Source organism: Neolamprologus brichardi, chromosome 16, assembly GCF_056152115.1.
Source record: "Neolamprologus brichardi isolate AB-2024 chromosome 16, ASM5615211v1, whole genome shotgun sequence".
Classification (NCBI taxonomy): Eukaryota; Metazoa; Chordata; class Actinopteri; order Cichliformes; family Cichlidae; genus Neolamprologus; species Neolamprologus brichardi.
Genome location: NC_142119.1, coordinates 19,738,994 through 19,757,336, shown reverse-complemented (window position 1 = coordinate 19,757,336; position 18,343 = coordinate 19,738,994). Strand labels below are relative to the sequence as shown.

At 40.2% G+C, this 18,343-nt stretch overlaps 1 protein-coding gene across 3 annotated transcripts; it reads right to left on the bottom strand.

Annotated features, from left to right (window-relative positions):
• Positions 1 to 361: 361 nt before the first annotated feature.
• Positions 362 to 18,206, bottom strand: kpna3 (karyopherin alpha 3 (importin alpha 4)). 3 transcript variants are annotated; one of them, XM_006788221.3, is made up of 17 exons: positions 18,051 to 18,206; positions 15,480 to 15,524; positions 11,119 to 11,208; positions 9,938 to 9,967; positions 9,764 to 9,816; positions 9,571 to 9,666; positions 7,959 to 8,044; positions 5,201 to 5,287; positions 4,912 to 5,081; positions 4,550 to 4,594; positions 4,272 to 4,403; positions 4,054 to 4,182; positions 3,605 to 3,709; positions 3,260 to 3,331; positions 2,798 to 2,960; positions 2,583 to 2,677; positions 362 to 2,470 (listed from the first exon to the last, which is right to left on the bottom strand). In XM_006788221.3, exons 1-17 carry the CDS (start codon positions 18,117 to 18,119, stop codon positions 2,372 to 2,374), a joined length of 1,566 nt encoding a protein of 521 aa, XP_006788284.1. In that variant the 5' UTR covers positions 18,120 to 18,206; the 3' UTR covers positions 362 to 2,371. The 3 variants fall into 3 exon arrangements, with proteins under 3 accessions (XP_006788284.1, XP_035762533.1, XP_035762534.1); XM_035906640.2 differs by lacking the exon at positions 18,051 to 18,206 and adding an exon at positions 16,746 to 16,829; XM_035906641.2 differs by lacking the exon at positions 18,051 to 18,206 and adding an exon at positions 15,704 to 16,070.
• Between the last annotated feature and the right edge of the window lie 137 nt (positions 18,207 to 18,343).

The following is an 18,343-nucleotide window of genomic DNA, read 5'->3' as shown; positions in this document are numbered from 1 at the left end:
TAAAAAGATACAAACAATCAGAGGCCAAAACGCTGTCTGTTGCTTTTCTCCTATTATTTTATTTAAAACAACTTTTCATTAGCAAGTAAAAATCTTGCAACAAACATAAGCTTGTATCCAATGCGGATACAAGGCAACGAAATTGTAAATCTTTAAAGTGGCTCGGTCTAGTCTGCTAGTTCATGACTGTACACCCTCTCTATAGTTTTGTTCAGTAATAAACAGCTAGTCCCAAAAAAAACAAAAACAAAAAAAACAAACAAAGAAAAAAAGCCTGGGCTGCTCATAACAAGCCCACTCAGTATTTAAAGCCCCAGTGTGACCCCCAGCCCCACCCCCCCACCCCCACCCCAAACCCCAGCTCTGAACCCCTCTAAGTAGTTAGCAGCCAAACGGGGGGGTGGGATCATTAAGTCTTCCAGACCAGGGCTATGATTGGGATTAAAGTTTGACACATTTACCCCAAGCCTGCACATCAACCAGGACACGGGACGGTACATTTTAAACAGCCCGTCACCACTACAGAGAGAGGAGGGAAAAAAACAAAACCAGCCTGTTCCAATTTATCAGCATGTCATCACAATACATATGCAAGTCGAAAGTAAAAACAATAAAACAAAGAAATATTGCTTCAAAAAGGAGAAAAAAAAAATAGAGACCCTCCCCAGCCATCTTTGACAGTTATCGTCCATCCAATGACTGTCAGCTGCAGCAGCTTTGTACAGGCTTTATGTAAATATATATTCATTAGACGGCAAGGAGAGATACACATCACGTTTTTGTACAGTTATTCAAATTGAGTGATGACATGTGACCTCTTTATCGAAAGTAGTTAAGTAATGTAAAGATCAGGACCTGCACTCGTTGTACAAGTCTAGTCTTCAGTGAGTGTAGGTCCTTTTTGTCGTTTCTGCAGTCAGACATCGTTATGCCTCTCAGACGTGTGCATAAGACTGAAGAAAACCTATAAAATAAAATAGTAATACAAAGGAATCTCCACAGACCCAACCAGTAGAAGCGGAAACATGAAACCAATTTGTCTGTAGCGAAATTTAAAATAAAAAAAAAAAAAAAAAAAAAAAAAAGGTCATATCGCAATTAGGATGATTTTAGCTTTAAGTCATTTTCTTTCTTTTCGTTAAACCCCCTCCCTCCATTCAGAGTTTCACATTACAGGGGAGTCCCGAGCAAATAGTTTACTGAATCCCAGGACGTGACTGAGCTCAGGAGGAGGATGTCCTGTGGGTGGCGGGGGGAGATAAACGCTACAGCTGACGTGTTCCTCTTAAGTCTCTGTGCCTTCGCCCAAAGGTGCTTCCTCCCGTGACAGGTATTCACATCCGTTAAAATAAAAATTTTGCCGCTTTGCTTAATCAGTAGCAGGCAATTAGCAGGTCTTAACAGTTGTATTGGGAAACAAAAGAATTATGGCATTTTCTTCACATTTTTGATGATTTCTTTTTAAACAAACAGTAAGTTTGATAATTCAACAGAGGTCACATTAAAAAAGTGACGCCATTGAGTCAGAAGTCCCGTCAGTCAGTTTGCCACGGAGTCCTCTTGTTGCCTTAGAGCCCTTTCGCCCCTCCACCTGCCCAAGGACTCTCCTGGGAGGGCAGTGGGGGTCCGTGGTTAATCATGGCTTAGCTCTGGGATTAACTCTTTAAACTGGGTGAGAGAGAGGGTATTGGTGTGCCCTGGCTATCAGGAATCAGTGTCACGAAATGTATTAATGTATGTACTTGTAGTATGTCAGTGTGCATGGGTGAAGTAACACTAGAGGACAATCCAGGGAAGGGGAAAGCACAAAATAAAGCACAAACAAACAGCAGTATTTCTTCCCCATGAGTGATATGATGGCTTCTAACTGAAGTATGCACACAAATTCTTCTAAGTGTCAAAAAAAAAAGTGCGTGTATATGCATGCGTGTTCATGTGTCTGAAAATGTGCTTATGTTTTTCTGTTTTTGTGAGAACTTGACATTTGGCAATTGAATCTTTCCGTGAAGGCTTTTCCTTCCTTCTGGTTTCCTTTCTGTGTGACATTTTAGAAGCACTGGCAGAAAATACTGACAATCTTCCTGATGCAGGTTGCCAGGTGGTGAATGTGCCTTTTGGATAACAAGGACTCCTATGAAGGGTTGCAGTGTTCTGTGAACGATGACCATTTAAAAGAAGAAAAAAAAAAAATCAAAAACACCCCACAGTGCAGAGGTGGGGGTGGGTAAACCCTTCAGTGGTGAGTTTCCATGTTGACGTGATGCTAAGTATATCCTTCTGTACCAGGTTGCCAGATTGGAGGAGAGATGGATGAATGTCTGGGGTGATTACAGAGTACCCGTGCAACTGGTTGAACCAAACATCCTGGTTTTTAGAAATTAAACTCCTTTGTTTGCATGTTGGAAGCTGGATCAAAATTGAAGGTTCCTCCTTGAGTAGTTTCAGGAATCAAGCTAGGATCTTCATCAATCTGAAAAAAAGAACAAACACTGTAAGATCGAATGCTAGAGTAAGACATTGCCCAAAAAGGAAAACAAATCCAAAATAACAGAAAGTGAGACGCATGGTGGCGGTTAACTCACATCGTCTCCTGAAAAGTACTGATCAATAATCTCAAAGGCTAGTTTGTAGATATCCTCATTCTCATGCTGCTGCAAATTTTCTATCTTCTCCAAACCTGAAAAAGACAAAACAACAGTTTTAGAAACATACATTGTAAAAAAGCAACTTCAGTAAGATAAACAATCCAATTGCACCAAGTTTCTAAGAGGATACAAGGAAACCATCAAACACAGACCTCCACACTCCTCTATGATCTCAGCAATAGTACTGGCTTCATCTCCTGCCATGATGAGAATATTTTTCAGGCCATCCAGGACGACTTGCACCACCTGGGAGTCCTTCACGGACAGCAGGTTACAGAACGGAGGGATGACATTCTGCTCCACTAAGAACTCCACCTACACAAACCCACACATACACCACATCCATACTTGATTACAACATAGGTACATGGTTACAAGTGTGGAAAGTGCACTCACAGTGACCTTCATAACTTAAGTCAATGTTGTGTAGCTTCAGCCTACAATTATTATTTTTCTGCTTCTTGAAAGAAACAATGAGGCAAACATTTCCTACTGCAGTGAAGAAATGCAGTTTGGTTTTTGTTCATTAAAACAACATATACCCATTTCACTGTAGCAAATCTTTTTAAACCAAGTACAAAAAAAATCTTGTCTGGTCCACAAGCCAAGCTCACCTGGTCTTTCCTCCCACTGATGGTGAGGTTGCTGATGGCCCATGCTGCCTCCTTCTGAGTGCCAAAATCACCCTGTAGAGAGCCAGGCTGTCACCAAAATGTACTACACAGCAAATTGCCAAAATACACACAATATGTAGGCCAAATATGCATTCAGTCTCCATGTCTTCTATCAGAAACTGTTCTGCTTTCTGGCTAGAAAATATAAAAAGGTGTCAGTGCAACTAAATGCCAAGATGAATTTATACATCGTGTGTCTGGTACCACGCAGGGACAGAACTGAACAGAAACTAGAGAATCTTGAGCTTTTTCCCCCCTTCCCCCAATTTCTAACCACACACAAACCTTAGCCAGTTGGTGAATGATCATAGGAATCAGACCAGCATCAATCACAGCTTGGACTTGCTGCTGGTTCCCAGCTGTAATGTTGGACAGGAACCAGACTGCTTCCTGCAAACAGACCAATCACAAATGGTCAAAAAAAAGAAAGAAAGAAAGAAAGAAAGAGACTGCATTCAGTGTATTATATAGGATGAATCTGCTTCAATAAAAAAATATTAACATTTCACCTAAATAATGGATTTTAAGTACAGATTAGTACCAATTTAACTTAAACTCAAAAAGCTTGAGAGTTGTAATTAAATAAAATAACTACATACAACAAAAAACCTGCTCCAGTTACATTATCTGTACAATAAATACTACTTTACTCTCCATTTACTTTAATGTAAAGCTATAAGAAACTAGAAGAAAAAGCATAATGAGCTTAAAGGCTGAGGCTGTGGATCTCATACCTTATTAATTTTTTCTTTAGGATGTGTCAGCAGGTTGGGGAAGTGTGACAGAACATCACAGTTGAGAACCACCTGTGTCTGCTCATCTGTCCCCGTCACAATGTTTCCCACTGCCCTCAGAGCTGCCGTCTGTAGTTTGTGAACAAAAGAGGAATACAACTTCAAATAAAAATTGGCTTCAGAGTGTGGACCAGGTGGGAGGAATGAATTAGTCTTACCTGAACTTTCACCTCCTGATGGCTGAGGAGAGGCACAAGAAATGGAACAACTCCAGAATCAATGACCATCTGAATCTGCTCGTTGCCTCCGTCCGTCAGATAGGACAAAGCCCACACTGTGTCTACTAGGATCTATACACAGAGTCAGAACACGTAAGAATTGAGACAGTTACTATACTGCTAGAACTGAAAAAACTAAGCACTAAATTTTGCCTTTATAATTTATGTACATTAGTAAACCGATAACTTGAGTAATCACAGCACAGCCAGATACTTACATTTATGTCGGTGTGATATATTAGCACACAGAGGGCAGGCAATATCTGTGGGGAAAGAAGTAGGTTGTGAGTGGGTTGGAAGTAGGCAAAGGAATAGATGAAGGTAAAAACAGGAGAAAAAAAACATCACAAGAGGAACAGCTGTCAAAACCAGACTTCAATTGTCAGCAAAAGAGCTTTCTAGTCAGAAGTTCCCCAGGGTGAAGAGGCTGATTTGGCTACTGAAAATGTGCTGTAAAAGCTCAGCGTGACTCAGCCTGCCGTGACAGAGTCAAATGCAAAGAAACACAACCATCTGTATGGCACATGAGAGCTGGTACACACGCACGCACGCGCACACATACACATGCAGTCACACCCACCTCTTGCACAGTCTCCATGGGTGGTGGTGGATCCTTGTTGCGGCAGAGGTTAACAATGACCCAGGTAACATTACGGAGGAAGGTGATGGGGATTGATGGATTGATGAAAGAAAGCAGGGGCTTGACCACACCCAGAGAGATGACATAATCCCTGCACTGTGGCCCATCACCTGATTGTGCAAGGGGGCAGAGGTCAACAGAACTCTGGATGGTTGCTTCCAAGCAGTATTAAAATAAATAAAAACAAAATAAAAAACAAAAAGCACATCTATCATAGAGGGACACTCACCTATAATGTTTCCTAAAGCCCACACAGCCTGTTCACATACGTTCTGGTGAGGAGAGTGTAGCAGTCGCAAGAACAAGGGCACTGCATCTGGAAGCACAAAAATTAAACTATCAGATATGCCCAGGGGGATGGACTGTTTATTTTGCCACCTTTAAAATGATCAGAACCTAGCAAGGGGGATAAAAAAAACAAACAAACTAAGCATGAGTCCAGATGTCCACCACTTGTCTTGCAGAATGAGCCAACACAGACTTTTGCCTTACGCACAGTAATGTGTTGAACCATCATTACATCTGCTCCAACTCTGCAACCATGCTGGACCACAATGGGTTAAGACACTTGTATTTCTATAGAGACTAACAGAGATGAAACTGACACTGACACCTGATTCATTTAGGACTAACAGTTATTATGGAGGGGTGAGATGAATGGTAATTTTTCACATACACCCCTCATACAAGCAGGTCCTCTCCACTCTAGAGATGGTTCTGTATTATGAAGAAAGCTTTCAGCTATACTCCAAGTACTACATCTTCTAGACAATAGGCTTCTATGCTAATCGATGCAGCTTTCTACAGGGGCACAGTAATGGCTCAGGTGTTAAATTACTAAAAATAGCTGTAACACATGGTGTAATGTGTTATGGCTATTAATGACATGGTTTGGTAACTGGCTCTATGCACTCACTCTCAAAATGCTGAGGACCTACACTCACTTCTGTTTCTTTATGGTCACAATCACAACTTGGTGATGTGAAATCCAGACATTTGATTCAACTTACTACGGGAACATAAACATGCATGTGTTACAATCATTACAGTATGATGCTAAGACACATTATATTGCCAAACGTATTTGCTCATCTGCCTTCACATGCATATGAACACGAGTGACATATCATTCCTGATACATAGGGTTTAAAATGATGTCAGCCCAGCCTTTGCAGCAATAACAGCTTCAACTCTTCTGGGAAGGCTTTTCACAAGGTTTAGGAGTGTGTTTATGGAATTTGTTTACCATTCTTCCAGAAACACATTTGTGAGGTCAGACACTGATGCTAGATGAGAAGGCCTGGCTCACAGTCTCCACTGCGATTCATCCGAAAGGTGTTGTGTCAGGCTGACACTGTGCAGCTCTTCCATACCAAACTTGCTCATCCATGTCTTTATGGACCGTTCTTTGTGCACTCATGTGCAGTCGTTTCGGAACAGGAAGAGGCTGCCCCCAAACGGTTCCCACAGAGTTGGAAGCATGAAATTGTCCAAATTGTCTTGGAATGCTGCCGCATTAAAAGTGCCTTTCGCTATAACAAATCCTAAAACACAGCCCCACACAATAATCCATTAACCCACTACACTTTGCCATTGACACAGTGCATTCACACAAGTACGGTTCTCCTGGCAACTGGCAAACCCAGACTCATCTATCAGATGCCAAATGGAGAACAGTGATTTATTGCTCCAGAGAACACATCTCCACTGTTCTAGAGTCCAGTGGTGGTGTGCTTTACACCACTGCATCCAAATCTTTGCTTTGCAATTGGTGATGTAAGGCTTGGATGCAACTGGTAGGCCAGGGAAACACATTCCATGAAGCTACACACTGTTCTTGAGCTAAAGGTGATGTAAAGTTTAGAGGTCTGTAGTAACTGACTGCAGAAAGTTGGCGACCTCTGTGCAGACCATCATGTGTCTACCACTTTTTGGTTGCTGTTGTTTCTGTCATTCCCAGTAGCTTCCACTTTGTTGCCACTAACAGTCAACTGTGCACTGGGTACATCCTACTATGGTACCAAACTGGAATTTACTGAGCTCTTGAGAACAACCCATTCTTTCACAAATGTTTGTAGAAGCAGCCTGCATGCCTAGGTGCTTGATTTTATACACATATTAACATTGATGCAATTGGCACACCTGGATTGAATGATTTGGATGACTGAGTAAATACTTTTGGCAATAGTGTACATTATATTGTGTGACACACTATTCCAATCCAACACTCCATTTGGTGCTTAACTGAACTCTCAAGTGTACAAAAAAAAAAAAAAAAAAAAAGGATGATTGTGGGATCTGTATAAAATGTGTGTCATATAGATGTTGGCACTTTGAGTGCCATGGCAGTGTTTATGCAAATTTTGTCAAGATTGGCCCACTCATCTAGAGAAAATGGAAGCGCAATGCAAATATATACATACGCTACAACCATTATAGTATGATTCATTCGATGCACTGGCTGGACCATAAAGAAACCTTTTGTCTAAACCAATTTGTTCATGATCTTCAAAATTTACAAATTTATCATTAAAATATGTTAGACCGATAGCAAGTGAGCACAAAGCTTTCCCAGCAACAGAAAGGGATGCTGTGTCTTTTTTTTTTTTTTTTTTTTTTTAAATGCCAACATGATTAAATGTGCCATGTAGACGTCCAAGTATAAATTACCCCTCATTATAACTCTCAGCAAACATGCATGTTTTTAATATGGGGCTTTCCATTATTTCAAACTAAGTTGTTCCATATCTCTAACAGCCATCTTATCTTTTGAATATTAAACATGGTTTTAGCTATAGAGTCATGTTAGTTTTATTAGATAACCATGTTTTACTTTGAGGCAGAAAAAAAGGCATTATCCCAAAAACTAACTAAGCCTTACTGGGTGAAAAAATAAATAAATATGCTTGCTTGGCAAATTGCAGACAGAATATAAACACAGACTGAAGGGGTAACACAGGGGAACATGAACCGTGGGGTCAGCTTACTGGATTTAACCACAGCCTGGGTCTGTGCTGACGTCCCAGAGGCAATGTTGGTCAGAGCCCAAGCTGCCTCAAACTGAAGCGACGGGCTGTAAGACAGAGGAAAAACAAAACCAGTTAGAAAACAAGATAAGCTCATTTATTCTGCAGTAGACGAGACAGAATGGAAGGAGCAGGGATTATGGCCACTTGCCATTTCAAATTCTTAACATATTTGTTTTGGGCCTTCTTGAACTAATTAGAGCAAAACATGCTTTAACCAAACTGTGGTGCTTATTTAGAGGACTGAGTTTTCAACGGCAGGCTTTTCAAGAAAAAGATAACTATAACAGCAGAATTAATACAGGTAGTCTAAAATCTTGTGACAGATAACAAATCTGACGCTAGAAAGGTCTAGAAACTGTATCATTCAGTTTAACTGCACTCAAAATGGAGAACCATCATTAAAATCAGTTTAGGAAAACTGATGCAACACAAAATTAAAATCACACACATAAAAGTGATTCTCACGCCACCCACCAGCCAAATGCTAGCTAATTGTAACAAAAAATGGTAATTCCGTCTTCCCAAAGAAATGTTTCATCAGACAACCTGCCATGATCTGAAGTTTCTAAGTTTCACCTTCTGGGATTTAAAAGAATAAAACAGCTTCTTTTTGGGAGGTAACCAGTTGTGAAGAGACCCGCTTTATTTCCTGCCCTGCCAGGCATTCACAGATAATTTATAGACCTCCAAAGGATAGGTCGTCCATTTTTAATTGCCAGAGGTTTTCATGCTGTAAATTCTATTGTGAGGCTTTACATCAAGCTGAGCTGGCTTGGGTTTCTGCCACAGCGCTATGGCAACATATTAAGGGCGGCCCTGAATACGATTTTTGGGTTCAGGAGCTTCAATAGTAATCAGCAGTGAATATTTTAAGGGTACTGCTGCTAGTGCCACTCACTGAAAACAACACACACAAAGCAGTGCTGTGTCTGCCATCCGAGAGCAAAAGCTTGTCATTGTAGTGCAGTACTATTGAGCGTTTATTCCCCAATTACTTGTTTGGCACTTTTGGGGGGGGGGGGGAGAAATGGGTGTTTAAAGCTGCTAAATATAGCCACAGCGTTGGCAACAATTAGGTGAAGTGAAGTGTGATGATCGCTGGAGTGGGGAGGAGTGGAGAGGGGTAAAAAACCCAAACCCCCCTATCAACTAGTTTAATAGTCTAGTCCTGATGTACAAATATCTAGTAATGTCAACATGATGCTATCAGCTGTTAGTTGCCATGGTAAAATCTTTACAATTACTTCCTTACAAGCTCTTTCACTCGAGTTTTTCATTCCTGCCCCCCTCAGTGAACACAAGGTCTTGGGAATTGGGGAACTCCGAGAGACAGGAATGTTGATATATTTGGCTTGGCTTGTACTGAGAGGACGAGCCAGCTGCCCTGCATGCCTCCACACACTCTAACGTGTGGACACAGTGGGAAACACTCTCATGCACACAATGATTCTACTACAGCAGAGAAATGATGTAGCAGGATCAGTAATAAAAGTTATTACATTAACAAAAAGCTAAACAAAATAATAATTTTAATAAACTTTAAAAAGTACTACTTAGGAAGCACACTTACTTGTCATCCCTTTCCAGGCATTTGACTAAAATAGGCAGGATCCCAGATTTTATCAAATCATCAATGGGAGGATTTCTGTCACTTGAGAGCAGTTTTCTAAAAAATCAAATGCAAAAAAAAAAAAGAAAAGGTAACACCAGAAAAGACAAGGAAGAACTGGTATTTATACAAAAGTGTTTCATCAGCTACTCACCTGGCTGCCTGTACAGCACTGAGCTGTATAACCGCATTATCGCTGGTAGCGTTCTGCAGTGAACAAGAGCAATAACAGACATCAGCATAACTAGCCAAAAGTTAAGGTGGCACTGCTGGTACATTTGGGAAAGGATTCCATATTTGTTAAAAGGTGTGAACGAGACAAACGTACCTGTAGAATGGCATCGAGCGTAACATTTTGCTAAACAAAGAGAAAATGAAGAATATTAGCAATGTCGTAATTTGCTAAGAACATGCAATCAATAGCAAGTGAAGAGCTAACGCTACACATTGTCACTATGGTGCATTTTATTCGTTATTCAGGGTTAATATAACAAACTAACTAACTTTATTAAATTTACTAGGCTGGACAGGAAATCTAAAGTGTGGAATGACTCCAAAAAGATGAAGAACATTGCAGACCAACTGCAAAGATGGCTTATCATGTGAACCATGTTAAGACAAAAATTTGCCATTTGCACTAACGCTACACTACAGATTTTGCTTATATTGTTAAACAGTTGGCTTGGTTGTAAGATTTACATTTTACAAAGTAGTGCATTACAATTGTGTATTTCTTGGTACTGCAACACATTCTTTCTCTGTCTCACAAGTCAAATAATAAACTGGTATTGTAAATATGCACCTGCTAGTTCATCAGGGAGCACCTCTAGTGCACATATGTGAAATTCCTGGTTGCTTTCAGATAATACTGACGAAGACGAAGACAAAAAAAAAAAAAAAAAAAAAAAAAAAAAAAAAAAAAGCAGAAAGCTGCACATTCGACCTTTATATCAGACTACCTTTGTTTCAGAAAATCCAAAGGGGTAAACGTTTCTTCTGGGCTTTGGTATGGGGTGAAATGTTTTATACCCAACCACAAGACTCTAAACAATGTTGCAAAATTCTTGCAATTACACTGAGTCAAAGTCTGTACTGAGATTTTATAAGACTGGGATCTTCTATGGCATTAATCACTGTTAAGTCTTAACAGTGTGATAAACCCTCCCTGCTTTTGACACCTAGTGTTCAGGCTTCTGGCAAGATATTACACAATGTCATGCTTTTTCTTTCATCCTCCCCTGGTTGTATGAGAGCTATGCAGGCTGAATAATAATTATAAAAATAAATAAGTGGGGTTCCTCTCAGTATCACCTGCCATACTAATTAACAACCTCGTCATCTAAAAAGATGAGAGATTAAAGTGAATTTTTTTTTAACTGGAGTCGTATTGACATATCCCATACGCGGTACATTGCCCACCTTTTTAACCCTTCTGACCTGATATCCATATAGTTCGGTTAAGCTACATCTCGCTCACTCAAATCAAACCCACCACACACCCACACTTACCCCTTTGAAGTCTGAGTCGACATCAGAGTCCTCCAGACTCTCCTCCTGCGGGACATTTCTCTTCTTCAGTAAATGTTCGTCTCGTTTGTTCTGACAAGAGGAAAAAGACAAGAAGACCAATGAGAGGAGGAGATGAAAGTATTCATTAATGCATTCATGAATTCTTAAACCAACAGTGAGTCTAGGCATAGCGTTTTTCTCTTTGCCAGACTTTTTCATTTTCTGCAGGAGATCCAGTATGCCAGATGAAAAGAATCCCATATCATAGGGGTTAATCCAGAAAAGAATGCCTGCAGGAGAACCCACAAAGCAAACAGACGCTGAACCTTTACCCTTTAACCCTCAACACACTCGGCGTCCCCATCAAACGTTTTCATTCGGTATCAATCTACAGGACATGCGAGTCAGTGGTAGGAGGAGATTCCCTTGCCCTACATTCCAGCTCAGAGTGCCGATGTGCGTCACTGATGACTAATCAGCTAGTGCAGTGCTTCTTGTTCCTCTGATCCAAATGGAATGTACCAGACTTGAGACCACCTCAGCAGGAATATTTTATATTTCAACATCCCCAGCTACTGAAGGCTGTGCTGCTTTATGCATTAGTTTACCAACATTCTCCGACTCTCCCTGAAAGCACAATGCCACAGTTTACTACGTGTTAATTTGAATTTCAAGTTTAGAAGGTCTTATACATCTTATACGCTTCTTTTTCCAAGTGTGGTGATTATATATGGCAACTGTCTTAATAGTGTTCAGTTGTTCAATACTGTGTTGCTAAGAACAGATTTTTATAGAAATGTTACTTGGAAACAGTCAATATAAATTTCTCTCACTTTACACTAAATTAGAGTAGAGTCACTTTCACCTTCCACTAACCAGCTACCCCTCCAATATGGGGAAACTGGGAACTACAAAAACACAGGGACAGTGTGTCAATTTCACACACGCTGTTAAAATGAACATGACATGAACAAAAACATGCTTCTGGATTTCTTGCAGGTTCTACAGAACCCTATTTACCCTAACCAACTGCCAACTGGCCCAGGGTCAGTTTAAAAATAAATAAGCAGTCAATATTTTCACATTAAAATACCAATAAAGGTCCTCCATCAAACCACCTATGCAAAGTTTAAATGTGAAGAAAATGTTTCTAACTTCACCCACCCACTTCTGGTTTGTTTTACACAGCAACAAACACAGCTAAACTAAATCAAGAAGAAAAGAAAAGAAAGTTATCTCTAAGTATTTGCAGACATTAATTTGGAGCTTTAAATATGGCAGACTTCCCGATCATCAATCGCTTGGTCGCGAGGATTTCTGAAATCCTTGCGACCGTCGTGAGGGTGTCACCACAGTTTCTCACACTGCGCACGTGCAAACACAAATGTCAGCGAAAAAGACGGAGCAGCACGGCAGCGCAGCGTGTGATCTGGACACAAGCGATGGAGGCACTTGTAGAACTTTGGAAAGCTCATCCGAGCCTTTTTGATGTGGCCTCACAAAATTATCACGACCACAACAACCGTGAAAATAGTTGGATAGACATTGCTGCTCAATCACAGCTGCCTGATTAGTGTTTTTCATTAGCAATTTAGCAAAGTTGATGGTGGTGGTGTGCGTGTCTGTGTGAGTGAAAGAGAGAGGGAGAGTGAGCGACAGAATTTCTGTTATAACCTTCATTTTATGGACGCACAGTGTGAGCACTCGGGTTGCATCAGAGTATCGGGTCGTATAGTGTGAGACCCTGCATCGTGACCTACGAACTTCTAACCCCTGCGAGTCAATCGTACAGTTTGAGCAGGAGCTGAATTGCGCGACTGACAAAATCGCACAGTGTGAGCCCGGCATTAGCCAGTGGTGTTGGAGGTGTTTGCAAAATTGGTGGAATTATGAACAGAGAAAAGTACCATAAAATTTTAATCCACCATGTAAAACCATCTGGAGAGAGTTTGCATGACAAACCCAAACACTCTGCAAAAAGCATACCTGGGTGGGGAAACAAAAAACAAACATAAAAACAACAACAACAAAAATACAAAAATGACTCCTTCAAAGGAACAGTATTGAAACTGTGTGGGATCATTAAAAAAATTAAATTTTTTTTTAAAAAAAGCAGGCAACATCCAACGAGCTTTAAATGGTGGTCATACAAAATATTGACTTCCAAGGTCATTAGAATTTTTGCCTCATATTCTGTATGTTTCCATGCATATTTGCACAAGTTTCAATAAATTACTCCACCTACTTCCCATTTTCCTAGCAAGTCGACCATTAAAACCTGCTATATTCCTCATCAAGCTAGCACTGGCAATAAATTGAAATCAGCTTCCAACTACATAAAAGTGAGAACAGGCTCTGACACATCAGTAAGCTTAAAAGAAAGTTTCTAAGAAATGGTTTCACTTGGGATTTGGTTTCCCTGCTGTAAAAACTGAACTGCTGGTAAACAGCTCAAATCTTTAAGAGCCACAATTTCAATTAAAGACAAATTTCAAAGTCTCAATGCAGATCATACAGATCTTGTTTCTGATCTAAAGCTTCTTGAGGACCGGCTTCCAGTCATTTAAAATCATAAAATCTGACTATAAAATATCTACAAATGACTTTGTCCTCATGGTGTTAATTGCAGGATCTGTAAGGAATATCTATCTGGCACTTTAAAGTGTCCACAAAGGCTACATTTGTAGAAATCTACATAAGACTAACAACTTGTGCAACAAAAACAAAGATTCTTCTCAAACATGTTAAAAAAATAAATAAATAAAAAATTAGATGCAAATTTAGGATTACTTGATAACTCAAATTAACAGATTAGGAGCCCTCTGTCAGAATGGCTTCAACAACATAACCTAAATGGATTCTAGTTCTTGTATATAGAACAGCCAGGGAGTTGTCTAAAGATTCCCCCCCCCCCCCCCCCAAAAAAAACAAACAAACAAACAAACAAGAAAACAACAGAAAACACCCATACTAGAGCAATGCCAATAGAATCACACACAGAAAAACATGATACAAGCTGCAGCACATCACTTGTGATCGGGTAGAAAAGGTATTGTTGAGACACGCAGACTTTTCAGTGAAATCATTTATATGTGTTCACTGATGAAGCCACAACAGAGAGCACAATGAATGCAATACTTCTTTTCAGTTAAGATCAGTTAACTGAATCACATCTCTTTTAATGACTCCACACCCTAAAGAAGCAGCACAATTAGTTGAAAATATTACCCAGCAAATGAAAAGTGATGATATACCTAGAGGTTAATGATTGGCCCAATCCTTGAAATACCCCCAAAAATATGGATTCAAAACTAAACATACTAGCAGTGAATAAACTGATTAGGTAAAGTGGATTAAAAAAAAAATCTGTGTTTGCATTTTAATAACATCATACTGATTTCCTTTTGTGGTGCAGAACAAAATAAATACCGACCTTATGAAGGGGAGGTAGAGGGGATCTACCTCCCCTTCATATGTTAAGCTAACACTCAATGCAGACAAGAAAGGAAGATAAAACAATTAAGGTTATTTTGCCCTTTCAATGTAATCTCCGTATTTAAGTTGATCAAATAAACTTTAATCCAGAACCATTTGTTGTTGCCGTTTTACATAATTTAGCAACACAAAGTAGAAATTGAATAAATTCTGAAGCCCCTGGTACTTTTGTTGCACTGGCGCACACTGCACTCAATTAAGATCCTATTTTACTGCAAATACATTTGCAGATGGCATAACAATTATCAGAAGTAATCCCAGTCCTTTTTGAGTATGCAAATCTCTTGGCAGAACCACCTGAAGCAGACCTACAGTGCAGATCATCTTCTATTAACAGCATCACGATGTTCACTGTGCTCTACAAAATATAAATATAGAAGTTTCATAAGCTGCATTTATTAATACAGCTATTCAACTCTGTTTTTCAGTTGCCCGTCTCACATCTCTGACAGAAGTCACAGAATCCTATTTTAATCAATCCAGCTGTGTTAATTAACGGCATAATGGCTTGTAATTTACTCAGTCTACACACCCGGATGTGCATCTAACCACAGTGATTGTGTACTGCACAAGGGCAAGCATGCTATAGCTCAATCATGTGCCTGAATGCTTCTTAGGCAGACAGACGGCGCAGAGAATCTGCTGCTACTTTTTGGTTAAAGCACTGCTAAAGCTAAACCCTCAGTCTATGCAATTTCAGGTTGCAAAGGCAGATTTCTTCCCAAATGTCCCAAGCGTTTGTAGAAACTCTTAATGTGAAACATATATATGAAGCATGTTAAAGCCTAATACGCCCAAATCCATTGGTTGAAAAACAGAAAAAGATTTGCAATACTTGTGTAGATGAATGGGGCATTGTTTCTCACCTTTCTCAACTCAACTGTCACTTCATTTCGATGTCTTCTCATAGTCTGCAATGACAAAAAAAACAAACACACAAAAACAAGAGAAAAATTAGAAATTTTCCCCCCAATTTTTTTGAGAAATCATGTCATTTACTGTGGTTAGAAAATAGAAACTGTAGCCTTTTACGCCAAGTGATTTAATGGATATACATTTAAAAAAAAACAAAAAAAAAAAAACCCCCTACTAGTCAAAAACAGGTGACACAAAATTGATGAAAAACCAAGATTCTGTATCTCACAAAAGGCAACCATCACCAATCCAACTAAAAGTGAAATCATAATAAAACAACTCAGAAAGAGAGTAACTAATTGCTGTATTTGTGCATCTGCTGGGTTTCCAATTCATCCAGAACAGTTTGAGATGGTCTCAGATCTTGTGACTATTCGAAGAGGTTCATGTTGCTTTCCTAAATAGCCTCTTACGTAATTTGGGAAAGTCATAACTTGGGAGGCTGCAGAGCAGAGGTGTCTCCCAACCATGGCAAAACAACAATAACGACGCGTACGCTGAAAAATGTTTTCCTTTGCCGAGATGAAAAGTAGCCGTCCAGCCTGACTATCAAGAGAAATTAAACTAGACCAAAACATTTAAACTGATTCATTGCTGAAATTCTGATTGTTTGATGGACCTAAAAGATTTAGAAGTTCCTACAATACTGGTACAACAATTATGTTTAAATAAAATTAAAATTGATGAGGGCACACAGGTGCTACCAGACACACCAAAAAAGGAGGAAAAAACAAACAAACTCTTCAGATTTGTTACTGGGAGTCAAAAAAACAAAACACCCTGTCCAATATACACACTCTGTATGATGTGCAGTAAAACAAAGGAGGGTTTTATGGCCTGTAGCAGCGAGACTTGACTGCTTTGCAATTCATTGCTGTTCCAAATGGTGTCAGACATGAAGAGCAATCTGTTATGCCTGACCTAAATAAATAAAACCCCAAACTGGCTTTTTTTCCCCCCCTCTGCTGTAGTCTGAGTCATCCGTTTACAAAAACTCAAATTCACACCGAGACTCTTAAGAGGACCCAGGTCAGACAATTTGTCAAAAATAGCATCTGGAATTCACTTGGCACAAATCTGCCTGTTCTAGTAGCCATGTGCTTGTCAAAGTGACTCAGAGTTTCAAAACAACCACCCAAAGGTCTTCACTCTGTGTTTTTAGAAACTGGAGTTTTTCTGGAAACTGGTGGCTTTTGAAAGGCCATTTCCAGACATACCTTTGTTTGAGGATTATCACAGGATTACCAATAGATCAGAACAACCCAGCACAAGTGTGTCTTTGTTGGTGAATGCCATGGCTGAGCGTTGTTTTCTGATGAAATCCAAAAATAACACATGTAATTTAAAAAAAAAAAAAAAAAGTCTAGATATCGGGTACTTCATTACAGCCTTTGGTCTCAGCTTCCTTTATCTTGACTTCTCTGAACCCAGCCTTTACCCAAATGGTTTGGTAATCATGTCAATGAGCATTGCAGTCAAATGCTGTCAGAGAAATTTATAATTAGACTCGTTAGATGAATGATGCTGCAAAATGCCCAGCGTAGATTTGTGCACACAGACTACTGATGGCGCTTTCTAGAATGAGTCTTAGCAGCGAATCTGATATAAATGTCCTCACCATTTATTCTGTAACAGCACTGTTTATTAGTAAATGTCTAAGATTAACTTAAGAAATTTCATAAAAAACCTCAGTGTCAGAAAAAGTTTATTATTAACAGCAATGCAAGCTTAATGTTGTGCCTAAAGTGCCTTTCCTCACTTCATCGTGGTGTTGTAGCAATTTCAGTGTAGTTTGCTTTTCTGATTGAAAATGTACCGTAAAGCTAAGGTCACCGCATCACTACCTTTCAGCTAACCATTTAGTGGCTTAGTTAGCAGCCCTCTTCAGCCGCCTCACCTGGCATCGCATGCTAGTCATTTGCTTGACATTAGCAAGCTAACAAGGAGGGGCAATATTTGGTTAGGGTGGATGTGGAACAGACATTTAATTACACACACACTTATCTTTTTGCTTAATATGGTAATTGTGTGAGACAGCCGCGAGTTAAAACGGGTGTCATTTGAGTTCAGCTGGCTGTAAAACAGAGCGAACATCAGGATTACGGAGCCGGGAGGGCCCAGCCTTGCTTGTGACCGGTGTCTCTGCAAGTAGCTAGTTAACGCTAGCTGGCACTGACAGCTACATCGTCTGCCTTTAATTCTCCCATTTCCAACGATTCAAATAGAACACAGTTTATCGTTCACAAACATTACAACATTTGCAAGCCACTGGTACGCACTTGCTAGCTATCACCACCTTTGGTTCATTACGAGGAATTTTACCGGTAGCAAGATAACACCTTTGATGGCGAACCCCTCACGATAGCTCGCATTAGCCAGCTAGCTTGCTAACTAGCAGGTTGGCTGGCTGGCAGGGAGCTTTGCCGGGGCCAGGCTCCCCACGGAGGCCCAAAGACTGTCGTTTTCTACATAAATCTAATTCGAGTCATGTTACGAAGACCAGCGTTTATATGTCAGCTCACCTCGACATCACGCCCCTTATTTTTAAAGCTCTTGATGCGGTGGTTTTCTAAGCCGGCGTTTTCTGCCATGGCTGTATGGGGTTTAGCTGTTACTCCGGCTTTCGGGATCTCCTCCGTGAAAGACGAGGCACGGCAGCTCCTGCGCCGCTGCTGGCTTCGAAGAGAGGGAGGAATACGTAACAGATCGCAGAGCGAGGGGAGGAGTTATTGCATACCTCCTGTCTGGGCTGCCCTGGTTTCCACGGCTTTCCTCGATGCGGTGACAATAAATTCACCTGCGATTTATTGCGCAC

Coding starts and splice junctions, on each gene's coding strand:
- kpna3 (XM_006788221.3), bottom strand. CDS start 18,119: ATGGCAGAAAACGCCGGCTTAGAAAACCACCGCATCAAGAGCTTTAAA. Junction 9,667..9,763: donor AGTGCTGTACAGGCAGCCAG/GTGAGTAGCTGA, acceptor TTGATTTTTTAG/AAAACTGCTCTCAAGTGACA. Junction 5,082..5,200: donor GGCTTTAGGAAACATTATAG/GTGAGTGTCCCT, acceptor TTGCACAATCAG/GTGATGGGCCACAGTGCAGG.